This window comes from Ipomoea nil, unplaced genomic scaffold (assembly GCF_001879475.1).
Source record: "Ipomoea nil cultivar Tokyo-kokei standard unplaced genomic scaffold, Asagao_1.1 scaffold0457, whole genome shotgun sequence".
Classification (NCBI taxonomy): domain Eukaryota; kingdom Viridiplantae; phylum Streptophyta; class Magnoliopsida; order Solanales; family Convolvulaceae; genus Ipomoea; species Ipomoea nil.
In genome coordinates, this window is record NW_017616885.1 from 92,787 (window position 1) to 109,352 (window position 16,566).

General features: G+C 41.3%; 1 protein-coding gene across 1 annotated transcript; it reads right to left on the minus strand.

Moving 5' to 3' along the window:
- Positions 1–12,195: 12,195 nt before the first annotated feature.
- Positions 12,196–16,206, minus strand: LOC109172934 (acidic repeat-containing protein-like). Its single transcript, XM_019322183.1, has 2 exons — positions 15,383–16,206; positions 12,196–12,883 (listed from the first exon to the last, which is right to left on the minus strand). Exons 1-2 carry the CDS (start codon positions 16,204–16,206, stop codon positions 12,196–12,198), a joined length of 1,512 nt encoding a protein of 503 aa, XP_019177728.1.
- Between the last annotated feature and the right edge of the window lie 360 nt (positions 16,207–16,566).

Consider the following 16,566-nt stretch of genomic DNA (forward strand, 5'->3'; position numbering starts at 1 on the left):
ACGTGGTCTAGGATAAAATGGTGTCGAACGTCGATATGCTTGGTTCGTGAATGAAGCACCGGATTTTGGGTTATGGCGATTGCACTAGTGTTATCGCATGAAATGCTAATGTTTTCGCACTTAATCCCATAGTCCAATAATTGTTGCTTCATCCACAAGATTTGTGCATAACAACTCCCAGCTGCAATATATTCGGCTTCGGCAGTGCTCGTAGCTATGGAGTTTTGCTTTTTGCTGAACCAAGAGACCAATCTTCCCCCTAAGAACTGGCATGTCCCTTAGGTACTTTTTCGGTCTATTTTACAACCTGCAAAATCTGCATATGAATAACCAGTTAGTGTAAAATCTCCTTCTTTGGGATACCATAATCCCACATTGATAGTTCCTTTGAGATATCGAATTATCTTCTTGGTTGCAATCAAATGACTTTCTTTGGGCTTTGATTGGAATCTTGCGCATACGCCAACCGAGTAGGATAAGTCTGGTCTGCTTGCGGTTAAGTATAGCAATGATCCAATCATCCCTCGATACATCGTTTGGTCGACATCTTTTCCTTCATCATCTTTATCTAATTTTTGAGATGTACTCATGGGAATTTTGAGTGAGGATTTTCCATCTATGCCAAATTTCTTGATAAGATCTCTAGAGTACTTGGCTTGATTTATGAAAATTCCTTCTTCAAGTTGCTTGACTTGCAGTCCTAAAAAGTAATTTAATTCCCCAATCATCCTCATCTCGAACCTGTTCTGCATGAGCTTAGAAAATTTCTCACATAAAGATTTATCAGTACTTCCAAAAATAATGTCATCACATAAATTTGTACTAATAAAATGTGATTATTTTCTTGAATTCTAAAGAGGGTTTTATCGACTAGACCTTTGGTGAATCCACAACTAATTAAGAACATCGACAAGGTGTCGTACCAAGCTCGTGGAGCTTGTTTTAACCCATACAATGCCTTCTTTAATTTGTAGACTTGATCACCAACGTCTTTTACCTCAAAACCGGGTGGTTGTTCGACGTAAACTTCTTCTTCAAGTAAGCCATTAAGAAATGCGCTTTTTACGTCCATTTGATAAACAATGAAATTCTTGTGCGCTGCAATGCTAGGAATATCCGGATTGCTTCGTGTCATGCGACGGGGGCGAATGTCTCATCAAATTCAACGCATTCTTCTTGTGAGTACCCCTTCGCAACTAATCTTGCTTTATTCCTAACAATGACGCCATCTTCATTTGCTTTGTTCCTAAAGACCCATTTAGTGTCAATTACATTTTGGTGCGTTGGTCTTGGAACAAGTTTCCATACGTCGTTGCGCTTGAATTGATCTAATTCTTCTTGCATGGCATCTATCCAACTTGGATCACCTAAGGCTTCGTCAATTTCTTTTGGCTCCATTTGTGATAGAAAGCATGAGAACATTGCATCCCTTGTTGATACATCTTGTTGTTGGTTCCTAGTAGATTATCGTGTTTTTACTCCGTCCCTCGGATTTCCAATGACTAAGTCATGTGTGTGACTTCTTAGCCATTTTCGATTTGGTTGGAAACTTGTTGGATTTTCAGAGTTTCCTTCTTGTTGGAATATCAATTGGTGTGATTCCATTTGTTGCGAATTGTTGTCGGGTGGATCTTTGGGTTCATCTACTGGAATTTCTTCCGTTGGAATTTCGGGTGCAATTTCGGTTGTAGGTGTGAGTGATATTTCGGGTCTCACATTGGGTATTGTTTCAATTTGGTGAGTACCCATATCACTTGATTCTTCTACTTCCTGTAACACATTATCTTCGAAAGTGTCATTAGAATTATTTAAATCACGATTACCTCCATTATCTTTGCCATTTATGTCGTGATTTTCGTCGAACACAACGTGAATGGATTCTTCTACCACCATGGATGAATTGTTGAATATTCTATATGCCTTGCTAGTGGATGAATATCCCAAGAATGTTCCTTCGTCCGCTCGCTCGTCAAAAGTCTTTAATTGAGACTTTCCATTAACAAGTACAAAACATTTACAACAAAATGTATGAAAATAAGTGAGATTGGGTTTTCTCCCTTTCCATAATTCATATGGTGTTTTGTTATAAGACTTGTGGATTAGACTGCGATTTTGAGTATAGCGCGTCGTGTTGATTACTTCTGCCCAAAATCTTTTTGGTAGTCTGGCGGCTGATATCATGACTCGCGCAGCTTCCTTGAGTGTTCGATTTCTTCTTTCAGCTACACCATTTTGTTGCGGCGTTTTTGCGGCAGATAATTGATGTAATATTCCTTATGAGTTGCAGTACGATTGAATCATTCTGTTCACAAACTCTGTTCCTCGATCGGTTCGTATTGTTGCAATCTTCATGTCTTTTTCGACTTGCAGTAGCTTCAATAGCTCTGGCAACTTTGATAAGACTTCATCCTTTTTCTTGATGAATATAGTCCATGTGTACCTGGAAAAATCATCAACAACAACCAAAGTATATTTCTTACCACTTATACTTACTGGGTCTACTGGACCAAATAAATCCATGTGTAGTAGACTTAAGGGTCTTGATGTTGACTCTTGAGCTTTGGCTTTGAATGATGTTTTGATTTGTTTTCCTTTCTGGCATGCGCCACATATTTGATCTTTCTTGAACACAATATTGGGCAGTCCTTCGACTAGCTTATTTCTAGCAAGCTTGTTGAAATTGTTTTGAAATTCAAATGATTTAGCCTTCTGTGCCATTCCCAACTAGTTTCATTCGAATTGTTTGCCATCAAGCATACAGAATCCTTTGTTGTACTCCAATCTACAACATACATATTTTCCTATCTTGATCCGGCGAGTACGACTTCATTCGTAGATTCGTCCTTGACTTGACATTTGCCTTTGTAAAATTCTACGCGATATCCTTTGTTGCAAAATTGACTTGTACTAAACAAGTCGAATTTTAATCCTTCAACTTAAGATACGTCATCAGTTCGTAGACCATTTTTCACAATTGCGCCAGTTCCTTTTGTCAGTCCATATCGATCGTTTCCACCGAAAACTACTTTTGGTCCTTCGATACTTTTGAACTCAACTAGACTAGCTTTATTGCCGGTCATATGTCGAGAGCATCCGCTATCGAAATACCAAACTTCCTGCAAGAAAGATTAATTACTTTTAGGTACCCATACTTGTTTGGGTTCTTTTGTATTAGTAATTTTTGGCATCCAAATCCACCTAGATCCCACTAATCCAAGAGTCGGTGATTTGTAACCATTAAAGACTCTATAATTATAGCGCACTTGCGAATAATGCTTTGGTGCGGGTTGGGAAGCAGATAGTTGCTTGATCCTATGAAAAAGAGCAAATCTGGACTTGGTCCATGGTTTGTCTTCAAGCGACCAATCTTGTTCTGAGGGATATTGTAACACCCCGTGTTACGACCCCTAAACCCATTTAATTAATTAATCAATAGCCCAAAAGAAAGAATAAATTATAACTAATTAGGGAAAAAGGCCCACCATAGTCCATGGGCCCTCATATATAAACCCAACCCCTAAACCCAATCCTTAGTCCCAAAAGGAATAGAATTAGCGAGCCTATAATATTAGTCCCTAATTAGGACTCCTAAATATATAAATAGGGGACTTAAGAGGCACCTATGACTCCCCACACGTCTAAACGCCCCACCACCCCAGGAGAGCTCCAAGAATTCCCTTAGAAGAAAGCAAGAAAGCAAGAGAGCTTAAAGAAAGACCCTTCATAGCCAAGGAACCAATTAAGGCTAAGAGGTAACCCATGTCTCAACAAAACCTATTTTCATAGATATGATTCCCCCTTAGGGTTTCCCCCATTTTATTGTGAATGGCGAGATCTGTTGATTAATGTTGATGCTTGACGTGATGATCCCATGAGGGATCTTGATAATCTTGATATTGGGAGATTCTTGATAATTATGGTGTTCTTGATGATTATATGGAATTCTTGATGATTATGTGTTGTTCTTGATGATTATGTGTTATTCTTACCGAATCTTGCAATTAGAAAACGAACCGTATTCTTGTTGATATAAAAGTGATTAGAACCCTAGGTTGTATCGTATAATCTTATTCTTGGATTATCGGGTGGGGATATCGCATGTTTGGGTGTTGATTATATTTAGGAAAGCATGATAGGTTATGTGCCGTTCGTTTCTTGTATTTGATTCGTTAATTGTCTACGTGTTGTCGTTAATTGTGTTGTAAAGTGTCTAAGCATGGTTTCGGGTCCCATAACGGTTCCCAGGGCGTAAAGTGTGTGAAAGGAGTCAGTGGGGGGTAGGGAACTCGCCACCTACCCATGGCCGTAAAACACCGCCCGGCAGCGGGTGGCCGGCGGGCGGGCAGCTGCCCGTCGGCGACCCGCTGCCCGGAACAGTAGAATCCGGCGGGCAGCCGGCGGGTGTCCCACCACCCACCGGCTACCCGCTGGAAAATTGTCCCACCCGGGACCCCGGCTTCCCGTTTGACGTTCCCCGTTCCCCGTGGTGTCCCAACGGACTCCGTTTATCGTGCCTATGTCTAGTTTGATGTTTCGGGTACCGTTCGCAGGTTTATGAGTCTATTATATTGAATGCTAGTTGAATTGGTATCCCGTTGACCTAGGTGGAAGAGGTATGAACCCCTTAGGACTATTCTTAGTAAGTGATGGATCACGCATAGGTTTTGTTATACGTTTTCTCCCCCTTCCTAATGTGTAATGTGGGTTGCATGTGCTTGCTATGTGTTATGTGGGTGCTACCATAATTCGGTTGCGATCGGATTGGTTACCCTGAGCTGCGGTTCAGAAGCTGGCTGCGGTCAGATTGATACTCTTGGGCTGCGGTCCACCATTTGGTTGCGATCAAACGTTTCTATACGAGCTGCGGTTCGTCCTTTTTCCTGGCTGCGGTCAGATGACATTCTCTTGGGCTGCGGTCCACTGTTTGGTTGCGATCAAACACTATGATGAGCTGCGGTTCATCGGTCGGTTGCGATCGACCCCTCCATGTTGCGATACGGGGCAGGGTGCTGCGGGGCCGTGTCAGAGCTATATGCGCTGACCCTCATGTATAGGCATGCGATTGGTCCTGTGGCGCCAACAAAGTGTGCAATGTTTTGAGATATGGACGAGTGTGATTACGAGTGTCTTGGGGGATGTGACTACGGGATTTATGTTTGGGATTGTTGATGTTGAGTTATGACTATTGTTTATACTTTGCCTTATCTGCCTTATCTGTTGTGAACTGCATATGCTCGTTATAACTGTTGCTTGTGTCTGGCCTTATCTGTCGAGTCATTCCCGGTTTTAAAGCTAGAGTTCGTAGGATATATCTTCATGCTCAAAATGGTTTTTGTATATCTATATATATCTCTATATGTATTATATTTCAACACGTTGGAGTGGGTTATGAGCATCTCTCGCTGAACAGATATATTTGGCTTTCAGGCACAGAGGACTAGAGCACTGGAGCGCGCTAGAATCGGAGCGTAGAAATAGATTAGTTTCCCTTTCGGCCTGCGCGCCAGATTATGCATTATGTTTCAATGGATATTAGTTAGACAGCCTGTGCACCTGGGTTCTCTAGCCCAGGTGTGGCATAGCACCCCGTACACTTATGATATACTTTGGGATGTAATGAGATACTACCTTTATTATATAAGTTCAAAATGTCTTGAAAATCTGGGGTGTTACAGATATAATCTCCCAACCCCAATACTCGGAATTCTTCCCATATTCCTATTAGGTTTTGATGCACTAGACTCATTGGCTCTCTTTTGAGATACAAATTTTTGCCTTTTAAAATTTTGTTGCCTATCCGAGATATTAATTTTTGGATTCGGCCTTGCAACATTTTTCTGGGCATTTATTTGATTACCAACTCCTTATTTCATTGTGCTATGCTGACTTTTCACAAATTTTACCACTGGAACTTTATTAATTAATGTAGTAGTAGAATTAGTCAGTGTCACAGGGGTTTGAGAACATGATGGATCGTAGCCAAGTCCGGCTTTATCTCCAGCGGGTTTATGCATATTTACCATTTTATCCATTATTTTGGATGAATTTGTAAATGATGCGATTACTTCTCGAAGGTTATGTTCTCGAACCTCTCTAGCTCTACACTCTTCTTGAAGTCGAACATTTTCGGCTTTCAAGTTACTCATTTCATTTAGAGCATTTTGCTATTTTTGTGCCATTTTTTCCTTTTCAAGGATTAACGTATTATTGCGCTCTTTGATTTGAGTGTGAGTGACCATGACCTTTTGACAATCTTCCATAAGACTTTGAAATGATTCTTGAGTCTCGAAAGAGGTGTCAATGGAACTAAAGGAACTAAAAGAGCTAGAAAATACCTCTTCGTCGATTTCATGCGCCATATAGCATTCCTCATGTTCGGATGTCTTTCCCACTAGACATAGTAGCGCCGTATCTTCTTGTGATGAATCACTCTCGTCACTAGATGTTTCTTCGGATTCACTTTCTTCTAGCGGATCGCTTATTAGAGTCTTCCGTTTGCCCTTTTTGAATTTCTTCTCTTTGGGTTTGTATTCCACCTGTGGAGAACTATTCAAATTTTTATCCGCCTTGGGGTGTGGACATTCGGCCCTAAAATGTCCAGGCTTTCTAAAATTGTAACACACATTTGTGTTATCTTCGACCGGTTCCCTTCTTGATCTTCTATTCTCTCGAAAAGAATTTCCTTGTGGTGATCCTTTGTTCTTTCGCATGAACTTCTTGAATTTCCTAACAAATAAGGAAAATTTTTCGTCAGATAAAAAATCATTGTTTACTACTGACCTTAATGAGGATGGTTGTTCGGCCATCAGTGCGGATGTTCGTTCATCACGTTCTTCTTCGACTCGTGTCTTCATTTCGAACTCATATGCCTTAAGATCACTAAAGAGTTTATCCGTAGATAATGTCCTTAGATCTCTATGATCGCGCATTGCGGTCACCTTCATATCCCAACTTGTAGGTAGTCCGCGTAACACTTTGAGCGATATTTCTTTTTGGATAATGATCTTTCCCAGATCCGTGATTTCTCCAAGGATTTTCATCAATCGAGCTTCCATGTCCGTGATGCTTTCGTAAGGTAGCATTTTGAAATCTTCGAACCTCTTTATGGCAATGTTTAGTTTGTTATCCTTTTCTAATTCATCGCCTTCACCGATATCGATAAGTTTATCCCATATTTCTGTTGCTGTGGTGCACTTTCGAACCTTTGGGAATATGGTGTCATCTACGGCCTTGAACAAAATATCTTTGGCAATGTTGTCCAAATTATTTCGTCCTCTATCTTCACTAGTCCACTCCATTTTTGGCTTTGGAGCATTTGGAGCTAGTGCGGCGGCGGTGTTAACTTCCATGATTTGGATAGGACCATTTGTGATGACTTCCCACATTTCGTCATTTAAAGCAGATAAGTGCACCTGCATTCGAATTTTCCAATCATCAAATTTGTTAAGTGAGAAAAGCAGATTTTGAGCGAGAACCATATCTCTCTTCATCTTGAAGATTTTGAGATCTATCTAGCAGTCAAAATTGAGTCAAATAGACAACCGCTCTGATACCACTTGTTGGTTCCGAAAAGGTGGCGAGAAGTCTAGAGGGGGGGGGGGGGTGAATAGACTTCTCTAACTTTTCAAAACTTTCTTCGAAAACACACAAGGAAAATAATACTTCGGTAATTTCAACTCTAAGTAACAAGCATCAACAAGATAAACAACTTAGAATGTGCAGCGGAATAGGTAGCGGTAAAGTGTTATGCTTAATAGTGCGGTGCTCAAAGAGAGATTCTAAACATGCAACACGTTAGTAACACTTGATATGATTCAAGGATGATGTGCGTAAAGTTTGACTTGCATGCAAACGTGGGAACTATCAACCCCAGACAGATAAAGATATGCGATAAATCGTAATCGGGTTAGTTCGCAGTTAAAATAAGCATACACAAAACATATGAGCAGTAAGTAAAGAGAGAGAGAGATTTATAGTGGTTCAGAGGTGGTGTAATCCTCCTAGTCCACTCTTCTCCTTTCACTCCAAGGAGGAATGTAACAACCCGTGTTACGGCCATCAATCCCGGATTAATTATTTAATTAATCCCGTTAATAATAATTAAATATGATTTAATTCGGTTAGGTTTCCCTTTAATTAATTAATAAGGCCCACCATGAACCGTGGGCCCTTGCCTAAATTAGAGCCTTAAGCCTATTAGGAATAAAGAAAGTAAACCTTTTACTATTCAGATTCTGATTAGGAATCCTAGACCTAGTTATCTATTAGGAATAAAGGAAGTAGGTCTTTTACTATTCAGATTATGATTAGGATTCTCTTTAATTAATTAATATGGTCCACTACGGACCATGGAACCCAATCCTTAGTCCCAAAAGGAATAGAATTAGCAAGCCTATAATATTAGTTCCTAATTAGGACTCCTAAATATATAAATAGGGGACTTAAGAGGCACCTAGAACCCCCAACCACAATAAACGACTCACCATCCCAAAAGAGCTCCAAGAATTCCCTTAGAAGAAATCAAGAAAGCAAGAAAGCTTAAAGAAAGACCCTTCATAGCCAAGGAATTAATTAAGGCTAAGAGGTAACCCATGTCTCAACAAAACCTATTTTCATAGTTATGATTCCCCCTTAGGGTTTCCCCATGTTATTGTGTATTAATGACTTGTGATGATTATTATTGATGATTGATGTGATTATCCCATGGGGGATCTTGATAATCTTGATATTGGGAGATTCTTGATAATTATGATGTTCTTGATGATTATATGGAGTTCTTGATGATTATGTGTTGTTCTTGATAATTGTGTGATGCTCTTGATGTTTATGTGTTATTCTTACCGAATCTTGCAATTAGAAGACGAACTGTATTCTTGTTGATATAAAAGTGATTAGAACCCTAGGTTGTATCATATGATCTTATTTTTGGATTATCGGGTGGGGAAATCGCATGTTCGGGTGTTGAGTATATTTTGAAAAGGATGATAAGTTATGTGCCGTTCGTTTCTTGTATTTGTTTCGTTAATTGTCTACGTGTTGTCGTTAATTGCGTTGTAAAGTGTCTAAGCATGGTTTCGGGTTCCACAACGGTTCCCGGGGCGTAAAGTGTGTGAAAAGAGTCAGTGGGGGGGTAGGGGACCCGTCACCTACGCACAGCCGTGAAACACCGCCCGGCAGCGGGTGGCCGGCGGGCGGGCAGCTGCCCGCTGGCGACCCGCTGCCCGGAACAGTAAAGTCCGGCGGGCAGCCGGCGGGTGGCCCCCCACCCACCGGCTACCCGCTGGAAATTATCCCACCTTGGGATCCCGGCTTCCCAGTTTGATGTTCCCCCGTTCCCCGTGGTGTCCCAACGGACTCCGTTTGTCGTGCCTATGTCTAGTTTGATGTTTCGGGTACCGTTCGTAGGTTTATGAGTTTATTATATTGCATGCTAGTTGAATTGGTATCCCGTTGACCTAGGTGGATGGAATATGAACCCCTTAGGACTATTCTTAGTATGTGAAGGATCACGCATAGGTTTTGTTATACGCTTTCCCCCCCTTCCCAATATGTAATGTGGGTTGCATGTGCTTGCGGTGTGATATGTGTGTGTGTTACCCCAATTCGGTTGCGATCGGATTGGTTATCCTGAGCTGCGGTTCAGAAGCTGGTTGCGGTCAGATTGATACTCTTGGGCTGCGGTCCACCGTTTGGCTGCGATCAAACGTTTCTATACGAGCTGCGGTTCGTCCTCTTTCCTGGCTGCGGTCAGATGACATTCTCTTGGGCTGCGGTCCACTGTTTGGTTGCGATCAAACACTATGATGAGCTGCGGTTCATCGGTCGGTTGCGATCGACCCCTCCGTGTTGTGATACGGGGCAGGGTGCTGCGGGGCCGTGTCAGAGCTATATGCGCTGACCCTCATGTATGGGCATGCGATTGGTCATGTGGCACCAACAAAGTGTGCTATGTGTTGTGATATGGATGAGTGGTGATCATGAGTGTCTTGGGGGATGTGACTATGGGATTTATGTTGGGGATTGCTTATGTTGGGTTGTGACTATTGTTTATGCTTTGCCTTATCTGCCTTATCTGTGGTGAACTGCATATGATTGTTATAACTGTTGCTCATGTCTGGCCTTATCTGTCGAGTCATTCCCGGTTTTAAAAGCTAGAGTTCGTAGGATATATCTTCATGCTCAAAATGGTTTTCGTATATCTATATATATCTCTATATGTATTGTATTTCAACGCGTTGGAGTGGGTTACCAGCATCTCTCGCTGAACAGATATATTTGGCTTCCAGGCACAGAAGAATAAGTCACTGGAGCGCGCTAGAACTTGGAACGTAGAAATAGATAGTTTCCCTTTTCGGCCTGCGTGCCATGCTTATGCCTTTACATTATTGAGGATATTAGTTAGTTAGCCTGTGCACCTGAGTTCTCTAGCCCAGGTGTGGCAGAGCACCCCATACTCTTGTATTATGTTTTGGGATTTAATGGGATTTCACCTTTATTTTATAAGTTTTAAATGTCTTGAAAATCTCGGGTGTTACAAGGAAATTCACTAGTGAATAAGTGTCCACCGACACTTCTCTGAGTGCTTCGCACAAAGCTACACTCCTCCAAGGTTTTTCGCAAGCTCCTCTTGTTACTCCGCCTTCCCGAGTACTTCGCAACAAGCTGTACTCTTACACCACGAGAACTACACACAAAGCTACGCTCTCACAGGGTTTTCACAAGCTCCCCTTGTTACTCTGCCCTTTACACCAAAGCTACACTCAACCAGGGTTTTTTCACTCTCTCTAGTTACTCCGCCCTCTTTCTACACTCAGTAGAGAATGTTACAAAGACATAAAATTTTTCTCTCACTCAGACTTGAATTCTTTCGTATATAGCTCAATATATCACTTGATGTTTGATTGGATTTGTTTTTCGTATTCAGCTCTTGTTCAAGTGTTCTTGTCTTCAAGTGTGCTTCGGCAATTTATAGCCAATGAAAGCTATTTGCCCGTTGATCTACTTTCAATCTTGATTGTCCATTTTGAATGCTAGTTACTGTCAACCTACCAGGACTATGTGGTCTAATGGTACCCGGGTTGGACTTTCATTTGGAAGATTATGAGCTCGAGCCTCAGTGGATGCGTTATTGGCTCTTTGTGTTTCAGTAGGTTGAGAAAGTATATGAACAGATACTACAATGTATAGAGCCAGTAACTTTCAAAAAAAATAATAATAATATTGTCAACTTGATCTGAAAATATTAGGTAGAAGTCTTTTCTCCTTTTGTCAGATGATTTGAATAATTTGCCCGTTACCGTGTCTTGAATTTTGTAGCCTCCAAAATTTTAATAAGTTCGGCAAGCTTGATTTTTTCTTGTCCTTCATAAATGCTCTGACATGTCAAGTTGATCAAATAATTTAGCTGTTGATTCTTGCTTGAGTATGAAACAATTTCTTCGTGAATCAGCCTCCTTTGAGCGTCTCCGGTTCCACCGTAAAAAGTTGATGTTGAGATGAAAATATATCAGTTATTTTCCCCTTCATGATCCTTGTTGAATAATATATTGGAACCTCTGTAAAAACTTCATAGTTTGTTCACGGTGAGATGCTCTGTTTCGATTTTGTGTTTGGTCCACCATACTTGGTGTGTTTCTTCATCAGTGCTTGGCTTTTGTGAGACTTGTGCATTTGACTTGGTTAGTTTCCATTTTACTTAGTCTCCATGCTAGTTAGTCTCCAATACAGTTTAGATAGTCTCTCATACGGTGGGGGTTAGTCTAGATAGTCTCTCATACGGTGGGGGTTAGTCTCTCATACGACATCCATAGTCTCCCAAGCAAGGTAAAAATACTTCTCTTGAGATTTAAACTTAGAATCATTTGATATAGCTCACACGCGTATCATCCAACTCCTCTAGCATGGTTCTTGGTGACTTATCCGCATCATAATTGTGTTAAGCTATAATCCTGCTTAACTTCTTCAAATAAATTATGATCTTCTAGACTTGTACATGGGTTGCATGATATGGGTGCACCATACTCTGTAGACTCAAATAGAATAAAATTGGGGACTACTTGATTTTTCAAAAATACATTCGGCTCATCAAAATTTACAATTTATTCCTAACAGCAGCATTATATTTGACTCCTGGATCAGCATCTTTTTTCACTTTGGTTACATCCTTTATTTTCTCCTTAATTCTTTCTCTCTCAATCAGCTCTTTTTCTCTTGCAAGTCTCGCCTCTTCTTGTTTATTCCAAAGCTCTCGTTTGCTTTTTTGATCTCATCATTTCTTTGGCTCTGATAGACTTGCCTGGAATAGTTGTCCTTGTTTTTCATCATAACCGGTATGTTGTAACCTTCGAAGCGTTTTCCACTTCCTTCTTCATATGGTTGATAAGTATGGAAATTTCCTATAGCGTCCATGGTTACACTCTCTTTTCGCATAAGCTTTTGACGGAAGTTCTTCTTTTCTCTGTTCGTTTTTCCATGAAAAGAGAATTCGGAATTGGATCCGAAGGATTGGCGAGGTCTGATGGAATGTTGTTTGGATCTTGAAGAGTGCTGTTGACGAGACCTAGAAGCTGGTGGAGTTGATCTCGTGTTTCTTGGTGAATTTCTTCCAACTTCATGTCTTGTTGTTCTTCTTTCATTTCTCCTGGATTCATCTGGACGAGATGGTGAACGATTCCTGTTTTCGTCTTCATCTTCACCATTTCTTTTCTTTTCCCCCTTTTTGGCATGAGCACATGGGGAGGCAGAGAATCTTGACAACATGTTAACGGCATTAAGGACATCTTTGACATATTCGAGCATTGTGAGCTGATATTCTCCCATCTGGTACATATTGTCATGTCCTAAGTCGATCTTTGTACATGCAAGATCAACTCTCTCCTTGAGGCTGAAATGGGAGAGTTTAAGATTGTGCTGCTCTTATGAAATTTTGTCAAGAAGATGACTTTGACGCGGAGCTCTTTCGCCATCTTTTCCTGGGGATTGGAAGTAGACGAACTTGGTTGTTGTTGAGACATGGTTTTCATTAATTGGTCCACCTTGTTGTTCAAGTCTGTTAGAGTAAGACTGTCTTGCTCTCGATGAACCAAATAGTCCCTGTGGATGAGTTCCCGTGTTCAGCATGTAACACCCCGTGTTACGGCCCCTAAAACCAATTAATCATTTAATCAATACCCAAAAGAAAAGACTAAATTCCAATAATTAATTAAGAAAAGGCCCACCATAGTCCATGGGCCCTTATCCCTAAACCCAATCCCCTAGTTCTAGAAGGAATAAAACTAACACTATTTAGGGACTCTTAGGTATATAAATAGGGGGCATAGGAGGCACCTAGAACCCACACCACAATAATCCCTCACCACACAAGAAGTTCCAAGAATCCCCCTAGGAGAAATCAAGAAAGAATGAATCTCAAAGAAAGACCCTTCATAGCCAAGGAAATTAATTAAGGCTAAGAGGTAACTCATGTCTCAACAAAACCTATTTTCTTTGCTATAATCTTCTTCTTTGGCTCCTTCTCTATGCTTGTGTCTTGATAAATCTTTTATGATGATGATGGTATGATCTTGAGGTTGATGAGATGATCTTTTGTGTTGATCTTGGTAATCTTGATGATTATAAGAGGATCATGATAATTGTGTGTTGATTCTTGATAAATCTTGATGATCTTGATTTTAAAGATAAACTATGATTTTGATGATTTGAAGATGATTAGAGCCCTAGGTTAAATTGGGGATTTCGTATTGTGATATTCTTGATATAATTGGGTGGGATTTTGCATGTTCGGTTGTTAATTATGTTTAGAAGTCATGTTAGGATGTGTTCAATATGTTTCTTGGTTTTGATCCGTTATTTGACTACATGGTGTTGTCGTTTGCGTTTAAAAGTGTCTAACCATGGTTTCGGGTTCCACAAAAGATCCCGGGACCCAAGTTTTGAAAAAGAGTCAGTGGGGGGTAGGTGGGAGTAGGGGAACCCGCCACCTACCCGCTGCCCCTAAAGGCGTCACCGGCAGCGGGCAGCCGGCGGGCAGGCGACTGCCCGCCGGGCACCCGCATCCCAGTAGCCTCGCCGCCGGCGGGTGGTCCTCCTCCCGCTGGCCACCCGCTGGTTTCCCTAGTGTGGGATGGTGGTTTTCCCCGTTTGATGTTTCCCCGACCCTCGTGGTGTCCCAATGGACTCCGTTTATTGTGCCTTAGTCTAGTTTGATGTTTCGGGTCCCATTCGTAGGATAAACGAGTCTTATATATGTTGCATGCTAGTGGTATTGGTATCCCGTTGGCCTAGGTGAAAGAAGTATGAACCCCTTAGGATTATTCCTAGTATGTGGATGACCACGCATTGGTTTCGTTATACGTTTTCTCCCCTTTCCCAGTGTGTTAATATGGGTTGCATGTGCTTGTTATGTGTTATGTGTGGTTATTCCTGAGCTGCGGTTCAGAAGCTGGCTGCGGTCAGAATTACACTCTTGGGCTGCGGTCCACCGTTTGGTTGCGATCAAACGTTTTACATGACCTGCGGTTCATATTCCTGGCTGCGGTCAGATGATCACTCTTGGGTTGTGGTCCACTGTTTGGTTGCAATCAAACATTATGATGAGCTGCGGTTCATTGGTCGGTTGCGATCAACCCCTTCGTATTGCGATACGAGGCAGGGTGCTGCGGGGCCATGTCAGAGCTATATGCGCTGACCCTCATGTATGGGCATGCGATTGGTCCTGTGGCGCCACCAAAGTATGCTTGTGTGTGATGAGATACGAATTGGGATGATGATATGAATGAGATGAAGTGAATCTGTGACCATAGGATATATGCTAGTATCTCTATATGCTTGATTATAACTGTTGAATGTGCTTATCCCTATCTGTCGAGTCTATTCTTTGTTTTAAAACTAGTGTCTCCTAAGTATATATATTCCTGCTTCGAAATGATTTTCGTATATCTATATATATCTATCTATAATGTATTTCAATGCGTTGGAGTGGGTTACCAGCATCTCTCGCTAAACAAATATATTTGGCTTTCAGGCACATAGATGTAGACACTGGAGCGTGCTAGAGATTTGGAGCGTAGAGTAGATAGTTTTCCCTTTCGGCCTGCGTGCCATGCTTATGTATTTACATTATCGAGGATATTAGTTAGTTATCCTGTGCATCTGGCTTCTCTAGCCCAGGTGTGGCATAGCACCCCGTACTCTATTATATTATGTTTTGGGATTTAATGAGAATTTACCTTCATTATATAAGTTTCAAAAGTTTTAAAATTTCGGGGTGTTACACAACATCTGATGCATGATGTTTTTAGGTTCAAGTGATTCGATACGAAGACCTTGTTCAGGATAAAGTTGCATAGGCTGTGGCAACACATTCCTCTGTTAAAAAACAAACGGTTGTGCACGAGGTGATGCTTCCAGTTTGTCATCACCAGGTGATGCTTCCATTTCGTCATCACAAGCTGGATTTGCAACAGCTTTATTGTGTTTAGGTGGTGGCATGGCGAGAGATGGATCACAAGGAGGATTTTCCTTTGGTGGAGATGAGCGAGGTGCGGGGGATTGTTCAGGTATGAATTCGGTGTTGCCTATGACAAGAGATTCACTTTTATAGCCCGAATCGTTGTCATCGTCGTCATCATCTCCTGAATCATCATCATCATTCTTCTTCTCATCATCTGTCTGCTCATCACCTTCATCATCATCATCATCATTCTCCTTCTCATCATCGTTCTTCTCATCATCTTCTTCATCATCATCTTCATTCTCAGTCTCTTCTTCATTATCTTTGCCTTCAGCATTGCCATTGGTATCGGTTTCATCATCATTTCCATTATTATTCGGAGACCCATTTGCGTCAAAGTCCGCCTCACTGCTTTCGTGTTCTGCAGAAGTCCTTTCGTCCTCATCATCAATTTCCTTCCCTTCGTCATCCTTGGATCCGCTAACATTACAAGCCGGATCATTCTGATGAGTTCGTTCTAATTCTGTCTTGACTTTAGACAGGAGGAGAGCATATCGAAACTCTTTCATTTCTTCTTCGAAAGCTGGGTCCAATGGAGACTTATTCAGCTCAATGCAAATGGGAGCTTTGTCTTTCCCAAGAGTGCGATGGGTCACCTTGTAAGAATATACATGGATGATGGTTTCAAGACGGATTGCATTGTAGACGTCTCGTGTGCCAATCCACTCTAGAGCGATGTGTTCCTCATCCTTCATTTCGTCAAATGTTTCAAGGAAAGTTTGCAAAGGAGAGGTTCGCCATTTTTGCCATTGCATGACTGTTAAAATCATTCTCAATTGATTGACGAAGCAGTTGATCTCTTGATGGAGGTATTGGTACAACTTCAGGTACTGGTATAACTTCTCTTGAGTCCTCTGCTATAGCATGTAACACCCCCGCCAAAACAAGACTACTTAAAACGAGTCTTAACACCTACAGATCAAGCACAAAACTAGCACAGCGGAAGATAAAAAGATAACTGGATAAAAGGAATCCAAAACGGGGTGTTATGCCACGTATACCACACTAGGTATACGCTACGGCGACAATCTGCAAGTGTAACACTATCCCCAAAA